Source organism: Scleropages formosus, chromosome 13 (genome assembly GCF_900964775.1).
Source record: "Scleropages formosus chromosome 13, fSclFor1.1, whole genome shotgun sequence".
NCBI lineage: Eukaryota > Metazoa > Chordata > Actinopteri > Osteoglossiformes > Osteoglossidae > Scleropages > Scleropages formosus.
In genome coordinates, this window is record NC_041818.1 from 7,336,224 (window position 1) to 7,348,057 (window position 11,834).

Genomic DNA, 11,834 nt, shown 5'->3' on the forward strand with positions numbered 1-11,834 from the left:
AGATTTGCTTAACGGCGGCGACTTTCTTCGGGAAACTGCGTCTTACGACGACACAACGTAAAAAGTGCGCATATTTTCCATACAAGACATGTAAACCTCATCGATAAAGACCAAGTTTTGAAAATATTGTGGTTATCATTAGGTATCCATAATCACAAACATATGGAACATGCCTGTTATTTTTTGCATTACAGATCGTTTTTACACTGAAACATGTTTAGGTTGCTGTACGTACAGTGAATGGAACAGAGTAATAAGAGGACAAAAAAACAAAGAGGATGTGTCAGTACTGTATAAAACAGACACGTACTGTAATTTAAAAGACTTGTTTTCTTCAGACTTCTTCACACTTAACACTCCTGACACGACCATAGGTTACTGACACCAAGTAGAACCTCTGCCGCTCACCTGCTGTAAGGGACAAAACCTGGAGCTCTAGCCAATAAATAGCGCATTTTGCACACTTTTGGGTTCCTCCAAAACAAGGACACACTTACCTCGCTGTACAGTGGAATTTCTGTGCCTAAGCAGTGCTAAATTAGTTTGTGAAAGCTAACCTTCGGGCCTAAGTATGTGGCGTATGGGTTAACGTTAGAGCAACTTTTATTTATTCATTTAGCTGACACTTTCCTCCAAAACAACTTATATTCTTCAGTTATTTACCCATTTACACAGCCGGGTAATTTTTACTGGAGCAATTTTAGGGTGTGTACTTTGATCAAGGGTACTATAGGTAGAGGTAGGATTTGAACCCGCAACATTTCCAATCACAGTAGCTACCCCAGCGGAGAACGTTAAACCAGGGTACCACATCAGCACTTTGCAGCAAAAGTAACACTTGCAGTAAAATTTGTCATGGTTAAATATATTAAGTTAACTGATTAACTGATAATGTTTATAAGATCATTAGTTTTCATGATCCCTCATCACCCAGGAGTTTGTTTTATATTAAAGAATTTTTCAATGGAACCAAAAACACAACTCTAAAAATGAGCATTTATACTCCTTACAAGTGCAAAAATGAATACACAAATAAGAGAGAACAAGTTGTGTTTAAAGTATTTTAATAGACAAGTTCTAGTCAACTTAGATTTTCAAGTCCTGGAAAAATCAAGTTTATGTAATTACACCCTCTACCAAAAACAATGTGTACAAAGTGATATACTCTTTTCGCTGCTTGGACTGTATCACTTCTTGCCCTCTACCATGATGATGTGATAGCCAAACTTTGTCTTGACAGGAGGGTCTGTGTACACTGGTCTGTCCATAGTGCTCACGGGCAGGGCGAACGCCGCATCCTGGAATGGTCCCACCATGGAGCCCCTTGTCATCCAGCCAAGGTCGCCCTGCAACATGAGCAACAAGCTCTTCACCATTTCACAACTCTACGTTAGAGTAATGTACAAAGGACAAGCCCAAACACAACTTTATCACATTTCTGCACTTCCCATCCACCAATTGTACTAGACACTTTGGTACAATATCAAGGAAACCTTTAATAAATAATAAATAAATAAATTCAAAACCCTGGTTACTGTGTACAAATGCATCAATAGGACTGCTCCCGGCTATTTACAGGACTTGATCAACCGGTACGCCCCAGCCAGGCCCCTTCGCTCATCTACTTTGCTCGTTTGGTGGTCCAGTGCACGAAAGGCAAAGCTCAGAGGTTCTCGGTTCTGGGTCCGTTGTGGTGGAATGACCTTCCCCTGTCACTCAGAACTGCGGAAACTCTGTCTGTTTTCAAGAAGGGTCTGAAAACCCACCTTTTCCAGATCCACTTCGCCCAAGATCTCTCCAGCTCATCTATGATGTAACTGTTCACACATCGTAACTCCAGAAGCATCCCCAGATACAACCTTTATTCAGCCATTACTCTGGTATTGTACTGCTCATTTGTGCATCTTATAATTTTTAATTTTAAAAAAAAATTGGTGTAGGTATCAGGATTTGTCTATCCTGTGTCTTACGCACCTACTTGATCGATGAACCTCGGTGCAGCAAGTGGTAGGTAACGAACTAGGTTTGCTCGAGACTTTCATCTCTGCAGCTATGTCTCCTTCTCTTAATGTAGTGCATAAATTGTACTTTTGCTGAGATGTACGTCGCTTTGGACAAAAGCGTCTGCTAAATTAATAAATGTAAATGTAAATTTAATAACATTCATCTAATTTGATATTCAGTTTTCTTGTATAGAAATTCTTTTTTGTAAAAACCGTTTCCCATACAAATGTTTCCATACATTTTCAACAATATCCTTCAGATATTTTCAATATTAAGCTCTGTAGTGAAACGCAGAATACTTTCACAGGGTGTGAAGAACTACTGGAATTTTTTGGCACTTGGCAACGTCTGTCCTCAAATGAAAATACAGCTTTACTTGGTCCTGGAGATGGTGAAACACTTATCCTCTGCCACTACAACCTAGAATCTACTCTATGTTTGCTTTCATCTTTTCAGCTGTTGATGTACTCATCTTTTAAAATTTTCGATTTTTTTTTTTTTTTGCTGCTTATTGCTAGTTTATGTTTGAGGTGGGTTGGAGCGTAAGGGTTTTTTTTCTGTAGAAAATGGGGTAATATATTGTTTTCTCCGTATGTCTGGGTCTAAAAGTCAAATAAAAAAGAATCAAAATTTTAAAACTCAGATATTGCACCATCTAGTGGAAAAAACTGGTACATGGGGTTTGATGTCGCAGTCACCTGTATATGAGTCCAGAAGAAACAAACAAGACAAAAGTTCTCTGAGCAAACGTCATTATTCAAGGACAGAAATATACAGATAAATAATTTTCAAGAAAAAACTGCCAAGGAATCACATTTATTTTTTCATTTAGCTGACAACTCTGTCCAAGACGACTCCTAGTTTGAAAGCTATTTACCCATTTATACGTCTGGGTTTTCTTACTGTATCAGTTCAGGGTAAGCATGAGGGTCATGGCTGATATGCAAAAAAAGTGTCAGTAATACAACTAAACAAATACCAAGAACAACCACCTCTGGCCTGTGTCCACACTTGTAGAGTCATCAGAAGGTGTAATGAAAGCTTAGAGTAATGTGACAGCAAAGTCAGCTTTTTAATGTGCTGCTTTGTTTACTAACCCCTTGTCTGGCTTTGTCTTCACTGTACTGTGATGCCACCTCACTGAATCGCACACCTGACTTCAGCTTCTCCATAGCCTCCATACACTTTCCATGCTTCTCACAAAGGATGTGGCGCACCTGGAAAAACAATATCACATTAAACCTTCTGATGGCGAGTTTTCGCCAATATACACCTGCCACAGAAATGAAGTTGTGACAAATTCATGTTCACAACATAGGTTGCTGGTTCTCAGCCTATGAACTGCTTCAGCAAAAATAATCAGCTCAATTCACGTGCGTAAACTCATTTGCTGAACAACAAGAGTCCCCCTAGATCATTTCACAGGACAGATGTCACACCAGAAGGAAACATCCTGCTGATGTCCAGCAAGAAGGGACTGTCACACCTTAACAGCAGTTCCTCCCTTTGGCGTTTTCTCTTTCTTGTCACTGTCACCGCTTCCTGAAGCACTTGCACCTGTGAATTGATCATTTTACAGCAAAACAAATGGCAGACTGATCATTAAACTGTAATATCTGTGTGAGTAAACAAATGAAATACAGGGCATAATATTTATTTACATCACTGTTGTGTGTTATTGTCCCACTCAGGGCGTTTTTGTCCCACTCAGGGCGTTTTTGTCTCATGCAATTTCCTTCTGGATTAAATTATACATCTACCAACCTATCTATACTTAAATGTATTAATTCAGCAGACATTCATCTGTAAAGAGATGCAGATTTCATAGAAAATACAGCATGTGTTCATTAGATATTAGCAAAAAGAGACTGATGCAGACTCCATGATTCTAAAGTACAGTTAGTTTCTTTCTTTCGAATCAGGGAAAAAAGTAAGAGAACAACAAATCGACCAAGAATAATTACATTTAAGCCTCCCGAAGCCCCCTGCTTTGCTTAACTGAAATCCTGAAAAAAGCAGGACAGAATTTCTGATTCTGTCAGCTCGATGAAGACTCGAGTTGACATGACAAGACTCGAGTCGGGGGCGTCGGAGTCTCTATCTATGCAGCACAAAAATATAACGAGATGAACCATTTACCTCAAGAATATTAAATAAATTAAATTAACTTATAGTTTGTTCACCTTTTGCTCCTTTGCCACCCTTTCCTTTAGGTGGCATGTCTGTCCAGTAACGTTAAACTGTATTTAGGAATAGAGCAGACGAGCAGAGCCAGAGACACAGTAAGGCCCCCAACTGAGGTGTTCACTCTAAAGCCTGTTCAAATATTGTTTTTTTTTTTTTTTTTTTTTTTTTTTTTTTTTTGCACAAATGAAGAGTACATCTATTATGTATGCTTGAAATTATGTTTAAAAATGATCATATATGCATATTATTTTTTTAATTTTCTTTCGCATATTCCCACGTAATACTTTATGAAAAAACTGTAAAAGAAAAGGACGTGGTCTGGCCACCCAATGACGTTTAATGAAAGTTGAAAAAGTTGAGAAGGACCTTCTCTCTTCGCGTTGCAAATCTGAGGGAGAATAAAAGTTAAACAATGTTGACGTGTAAAGTTTGTACTATACGTTTTATTGAATCTCGTTATAATAAACACACTGCACCTGAATAAAATCAGGTCTGAAAAATCGCACATCTCAATAAGATTAATGCAACACGCAAAACTATCCAAAAAAGAACAATTATGAATTAGAAAAACAAGAAAAGCGAAGGGGAAATGCATTTATTTACAGATAGATAAAAAAAAATTAAAAATAAAACAAAGGATTTACAAAGTCTGTACACAGTTCGGATCAATATGTTTTCTCTCAATATCTTTTCAGAATTTCTGAAGGTACTGCCTTGGGTTGACTCATGGATTTTGCCCAGCAAATTACCTTCAGAAAGTGAAGAAAGATGGATACAAACTGTGTACTGTGTGAAGAGCGTGCAGAAACTGTTCTGCACTTACTCTGGCAGTGCTCATAGACTATAGACTGTGATACTTAAGCAAAAAGTGCAAAAATACACTAATATAAACTCATCACAAGCCATTGTACTTACGAAATCATGTCATGTCGTAAAAGCAAATTCACTAAAAAAACTGACTTTTTGGCTGTCGAATGAATTCAAATAGTAAATTATTACTATCCAAAACTCCACTAATAAAAGAAGTTTTATTTTACATTTATTCATTTAGCAGTCACTTTTCTCAAAGTGACTTCCAATGCACTCTGTGTAGTGTTATTAGCCCACACACTTTATTCACCGTGGTGACTTACACTGCTAGATACACTACACTCTCTCTGTCACTCACACACTATGGGTGAAGCTGAACAGCATGTCTTTGGACTGTGTGAGGAAACAGGAGCACTCAGAGCAAATCCAGCAAATCCACACAGTCAACATGCCAACTCCACACAGACTGAGCGGAGATTGAACCCACGTCCTCTCGCACCACCCAGGTGCTCTCAGACTGCAGCACTATTCGCTGTGTCACCATGCCACCTTATTTTTACTTCGTAAAATTAGTACAATAATTTGTACTATTTTACTTTGTAATTTTAATTTTACTTTGTAAATCCTTTAATGTTTTTAATAATTTTACAAATGTTCTTGTAGTCCACATTGCTTGAATGGCGGGCCAAACATTAGACGCCCCTGATGTCCATCATCTACATTTTAAAACTTTTGATATTCTACCAAACGAAACACTAAGAAACGTACCAGAAAGCGCTCTAAGACTAATACTGAGTCATGTAGCTTGTGCAGAGGTACCGCAGCAATGGAAATCAGCAGCTAACCTAAAGCTCTAGGGCCACAACCAGAGGCCTCTGCACCCAGCTTTGAAATACATACCAATTTATAGTCACAAACCAGAAGTTTAGTGCTGCAGGGAGACACCATACAAGTAGTTTCTCCCCAGCTCCACTGTTTATCAAGGATCTGCATACTCACAGGTGTCATATTGAAATCACAAAGATGATATTTGAGAATAGCAACTTGCATGCAAAATCATCCAGTTGTCACAATTAATTATACAACTACTGAAACTATAACTGTAACACAGGGAAAAGAGTGCATAACATTGACATTATTATGGACTGCAGCCATAACAATGGAGCCTCAGACCTGAAAACATTATATATAACATTTACGGCTTGGAGTTCAAACATGACTGAGTTATGTATTTAATTTCTGCGCTTCCTTTCTAAGGAGTGAGGCAATAAAGAAAAAAGATTGTCATGTGTATTGCACTTCACTGCGATGAGGAGCCACTGACTCCAGTGACGTCAGTGCCAAGTTGGCACTTTATTATAATTATGTATTTCTCTGGGGGCAGGTGCTAAGGCAAGGTGCTCAAGGAAGCAAACAACAGTACTCTTCCTGAATCATTGATGATTGCACTCGAGTTCGTTATACGACACCGCACTTAGTGTCATATATAATTTTGTCTCGAAGGCAAGCCGTAACCATGGTGACGGGGGAACGCTAACACAGCGGAGCAGATCGCGCTGGGAGACAGTGGTGACGTCACGCCGCTCTTTGCGCTCGTTTTATTCGGCGATGCTTTTTGTCTTTAAATCGAATCTTTACTATTACACCTAGAAATGACACGAATCTTTCTATGGGAGCATAACTATCGGTCTTGTAAAATTGTTTTGTTGAGCCGAAGCGTCCGGCGTCACCTCAACAACGGCTGAGAAAAATCCTCACCCACTCGGCTCGGTAAGAAGGAAAAGCGCAAAATCCGTATATAACCCTAACACTCCTCTCTCTCCCAAGTTCTGTTTGTGTGTGTGTGAACGTAGATATGCAGAGTTTCAATAAACTTACCTGAAATCGTTGCACTGTAATGGCGTGTTGTGATAATACACTTTGACTTTCGGGGTGAGAGTTTATTCTCAGTCTTTTTATTGTTTTCCTCAGTTTTGTTGAGCAGTTTACCTTTGTAATCTAAACCATGGCATGGATGGTACATCGCAGCTACTCACATAGTTTGAATTTCATTATATTCGAAATTTACATTATATTCATTCAGCTGACACTTTTCTCCAAAGCTGCTTACAATTATTTACCCATTTATACAGCTGGGTAATTTTACTGAAATAATTTAGGGTAAAGTACCTTGCTCAGGGGTACTACATCTGGAGGTTGAGATCAATTCCATGACCTTTGTCAAACTCCAAGGCAGCAGCTCTAAGTACCACTACGCTACCAGCTATTCCGCAAATTGATGCATTCTGATCTTTGATGCTTATGAATTACAGAAAACAAACAAAAATGAACAGCATTAAGAACAAATTGTTGAATCTGGCTCAATGTTAGATTTGTAGAAACCACTGAGAACTGTAATAATCAAAATATTTTAGAATCATGAAGGGACATAATGGTGTCAATGACAAGCCTTACCAGATATTGTCCTTTTTTTTTGCCTAAAAATAGTAATTTAATGATAGATGGATATCATGGATCTTTAAATCCTACGCTATTGAAGAATTTATAATGCTACTGCTGTGCTTAAAAATATCAACCTTACTACAAAATCACTGCCTATTAAGACAAGTTTAATCTTTTTTCTTTTGCTGTCCACAAACACGGAGGAAATTGTTTTCTATTAATAACATAAAATATACAGAAATTTGTGAAAGATCACCTTGGGAACACTTTTAATCCATGGACTTTAAATCAGCATTCAGGAATCTGTGTGCAAGACATATCACCCAGTTAGTTTAACTGTAATGGAATAGGGAGCAAAAGTAAAATAACAGCAATCTACATCTTAAGTAGTTTAAATAATATTGTGAAAATTATTGATTGTATTAATCATAATATCCATTCTGACTCAGTACAGATTGTTTAATCATTGGCTTTGGGTTACTTTTCATTGGCATCCTGAGCACAAGAGCTGTTCTCTTACGGTTAGGTTCATATCACCTGGTGTACTGTTTGAATTGAATTGAAACTGTGTGGGAAGCATGCTGGAGGAAAAACAACTCAGGTATACCACTGGGCAAGGAGGTCATATTTAGGGCAAGGGTACATCTCAACAATGTCGAAAAAATGACTGAATTTCATAAGGAAGGAGTCGTTGCATCTTCTAAATGAACGTTAACTAAACACGTTGATGATTCTGCGTCGCTTATTGCTCAGATTAGCCCGCGAACCTGTAAAACTCATCAGTCTGTTGTTGCTGAAAGTTTGGTGCTCATTACAATTCTCTAAAATCGGGATCACAGAACATTTCGCAGTCTACGCAGAGACGGGCTAAAGGCTCTCACTATTTCCCCGAAAATGTGCTGATGAGTTCAGAATGGCAAAGGAAACAGCACTAGTAACTCCAACACTTTAAATCATACTGTTTTTGTTTTACAGCTGATAAAAAATAATACCATGGAAATGTATGAGAATGTTCTCACGCTAGGAAGGGGCGCAAGTGCAGTAGTGTTTCTAATGAGACACGCTGAATCGAAAAAACTGTATGCTGTGAAGAGAATTCAGATCAACAGCCACCGGAAAACGAGAACCGTGGAGGCCGTCGTGCAGGAGGCCGAAATACTTAAGAAACTCGAGCACCCCCACATTGTGTCCTGCTACAGTCATTTCATTGACGACGACTACATTCACATCGTCATGGACTACTGTGACGGCGGGACGCTGGATGACCAAATCAAGGAGAGGAAAGAGCTTTTTACGGAAGACCACGTCATGGGGTGGTTTGTTCAGGCTGTCATGGCGGTAAACTACATACATTCTGTCAGAATCCTTCATCGGGACATCAAGACCACCAACGTGTTTGTGACCAAGAAAAACATCATAAAACTGGGGGATTTTGGAATATCGAAAGTGATGAGCCACACAACAGACATGGCCAAAACATGCATTGGAACTCCAAGCTACCTGAGCCCAGAGGTCTGCCAGGATGTTCCTTACAGCTCCAAGTCTGACATCTGGGCCCTGGGATGCCTCCTTTTCGAGATCTGTGCACTCAGACCGGCCTTTGAGGCCAAGAACCTCATTCGCTTGTATCACAAGATCATAAAAGGGGAGTGCGGCAGAATACCGGAGGAGTACTCGGAAAACCTGGCTGCTCTAATTCAGAAGATGCTGTCCTTGGAGCCAGGGGAGCGACCCAGTGCAAGCTGCATATTGAACATGACCTATGTCCAAGAGCACCTCGGGAAATTTGTGGAGCAACGGGAGAATCAACTCACAAAGAGTAACCAGTGTTCAAAACATGCACCTCAAAGCAACCTCGCCACCAGGGGTGCATCAGCAGTGGATCCATGCAGCAAGACTATGGTCTCCCCCAGCGAGCTGAAGGACAGCGGCTATGGCAGAGCTCGGTCGGCCCCACCGAACCTAGATGAGGAAGAGGACGGGGGGCGAGACCTCCAGAGGGACAAAGCAGAGGAATTTCCCAACATGGGGAGTGGCTCTGACTACTCTGATGATTTCGATGAGGAGGGCAGTTTGTCCTCCATTGAGGAGCACATCGTAGAGGAGTCTTCCTGTCCTCTAAATGCACACAGTGATGAGGCTTCTGAAGAGCAACATGGTAAGGAGATGGGGAAACAGACAAGAACCGCTTGGAAAGGGGATCATTTCTGTGCATGTAAGAGTTCTTAATGCTACAACATTGATGCACCTTAAATAAACGGTGTTTCAGGATACATTCCGTTTGAACTAGCGGGAGATCGTTGTGCTTGGATAAATCAAAACAGGGACAAGGCATGAGGGTGTATTGTCAAAAGTAAAAAAGTATGCACGATATTAAAAAACTGGTCAAAATACTGTGGGCACTGTTTTACTTGCCCTCATGTATTAAAGTAGTACGGTTACGGTTTCTAGCACGGTTATGCAGCGTGTCGCACCAGCGCTTTGGCCGGGCTGTGGGTTCGAATCCGACTGGGGCTGTGTGGAGTTTGCGTTTCTTCCCACAGTCCAAAGATGCGTTTCAGTTGAATTGGTGACTCTAAATAACCCCTTGACGGTGTGAGTGATGGGGGATGCAGTGGTGCAACAGATTTGGCCTGTGCCTGCTCTCTGGTGGGTCTGGGGTTTGAGTCCCACTTGGAGTGCCTTGTGATGGACTGGCGTCCCATCCTGGGTGTGTCCTCTCCCCCCCCCGGCCTTGAGCCCTGTGTTAGCGGGTTAGGCTCCGGGGGACGAGCGGTTTCAGTCAATGTGTGTCTGAGTGATTACCCTTCAGTGGACTGGTGTCCTGTCCGTGGTGTACCCTGCCTCACACCCTGCATTTCTGGGACAGGCTTTGAATCACTGGAACCCAGCACCAGACTGGTAGTTTTTGTTAATGAATGAATGGACAGGTGGATGATTCTAAATCCTGACATTCAGTGGATAATCATACTGGGAGTTGCTAAACATCTCAGAGCAAAGCCACAAATTAATTCTGCTGTGGTCTAAAACAGAAAAGACACTGTTGATTGAGGTTGGTTCTTAGTAGTGTTGCAGGGGAGAAATACTGAGTCCACCCAAGTTTCATTCTGGACTCCTGCTTACAGCTGGCCCAGGTGAAGGGGACTCCAGCGAGTACCCTGATGACTTTGAGGAGGCTGATGAGGAGGAGCTCATTCACGTGGTCAGCAATGCAAGGAATGACATGGAGGTCACTGTGCAAAATGACCATTTTGAAGAGGAGATGCAGCACAGAGAGGGCTGCACTTTTTCTGCAACTCTAAAATGCATAAGAGACAGGTGTGTGGGTAAGTAATATATCATAATTACATTTACATTTATTATAAGGGTGACTCTACAGTGATAGTTGCAATGAGAAACGTAACCCGTACTTTATTAATGCTGAATTATCCAAAATGTTATTTATTATCTCTATGTTTTTTAAATATTTGTTACTCGAGGCAAACCATTGTAGTCTATAGAGGTCTCCAAAAGTGTGAGTTGCAAAAATGTGTTTTTTGTATTCTGATGACTGTGCACAAATGGAAACCTAGATACAGAGTAAAAAGAGGTAAACTCTTCTTCTAAAGTCAAGGGTAATAACTGTAAACCTAACTGAATTTGCAGAGAACATCGGACCCGAGCTTTATGAAGAAATCCATTCTTACTTTGTCAGTGGCCTCACCCCAGGTGACCTGCAGGCACACTTTGAGCACAAGGTGGGACCAGACCACTTGGAAACCTGCTACGTTATGTACAGCATCGAACAGGAGACGACATAAATGCAACGTGTGCAACTTGGAGAAAGAGACGGACACAACCAGTTCAAACTACTGCAGGTCTCAAAAGGAAACTAGTCATACTTTCTGGATTGTGAGCTAAACTCTTGGAGGTATATTTACGGTAGGCAGGAACCTTGGCCCCACCCCACTGCTCAGACTTAGAGCCGCACCTGGGACCAGCTAGTTAGGAGGCAATGAGTACCAGGTGCGGCCAGTAAAGCCAAAACGCTGCATAGAGACCGAGGATTAAAGTATGAGTTAGGGAGAGGTAGAAGTTTGGATGGAAATTTCTATTAACAGTTTGAATAGTTTATGAATTGCGATAGTTTATGAAGGATATGGAGTACCATGTAAAAAACATTGCAAGTTAGAAACTAAACTTAAAAAAGCAATGAAACTATTAGTCAAAATAACAACTAAACTATACTGAAGAATCATAAAGTTACAGATTAAGGTGAAAGATAATATTGCAATGCGAAGTAAGTGATGAATTGATGCAATAATCCATCCATTTTTATTAACGGCTTTTATTAACTGATTATTAACTCCTAAGTTGTGGTAGTTCGGCTGGGGGGGGGGGGGGGTATTTAT

At 40.5% G+C, this 11,834-nt stretch overlaps 2 protein-coding genes across 3 annotated transcripts; one reads left to right on the top strand and one right to left on the bottom strand.

The window, feature by feature from the left end:
- Positions 1 to 1,070: 1,070 nt before the first annotated feature.
- On the bottom strand, positions 1,071 to 4,307 carry pin4 (protein (peptidylprolyl cis/trans isomerase) NIMA-interacting, 4 (parvulin)). Its single transcript, XM_018737223.2, has 4 exons — positions 4,188 to 4,307; positions 3,491 to 3,561; positions 3,102 to 3,221; positions 1,071 to 1,346 (listed from the first exon to the last, which is right to left on the bottom strand). The coding sequence occupies exons 1-4, from the start codon at positions 4,222 to 4,224 to the stop codon at positions 1,188 to 1,190; spliced, it is 387 nt and encodes a 128-aa protein (XP_018592739.1). The 5' UTR covers positions 4,225 to 4,307; the 3' UTR covers positions 1,071 to 1,187.
- Positions 4,308 to 6,421: 2,114 nt separating this feature from the next.
- nek12 (NIMA-related kinase 12) lies at positions 6,422 to 11,588 on the top strand. Of its 2 annotated transcripts, XM_018737229.2 has the most exons (4): positions 6,422 to 6,771; positions 8,419 to 9,601; positions 10,569 to 10,769; positions 11,089 to 11,588. In XM_018737229.2, the coding sequence occupies exons 2-4, from the start codon at positions 8,437 to 8,439 to the stop codon at positions 11,241 to 11,243; spliced, it is 1,521 nt and encodes a 506-aa protein (XP_018592745.2). In that variant the 5' UTR covers positions 6,422 to 6,771; positions 8,419 to 8,436; the 3' UTR covers positions 11,244 to 11,588. The 2 variants fall into 2 exon arrangements, with proteins under 2 accessions (XP_018592745.2, XP_018592746.2); XM_018737230.2 differs by lacking the exon at positions 6,422 to 6,771 and having other exon boundaries at positions 8,328 to 9,601.
- The last annotated feature ends 246 nt before the right edge of the window (positions 11,589 to 11,834 follow it).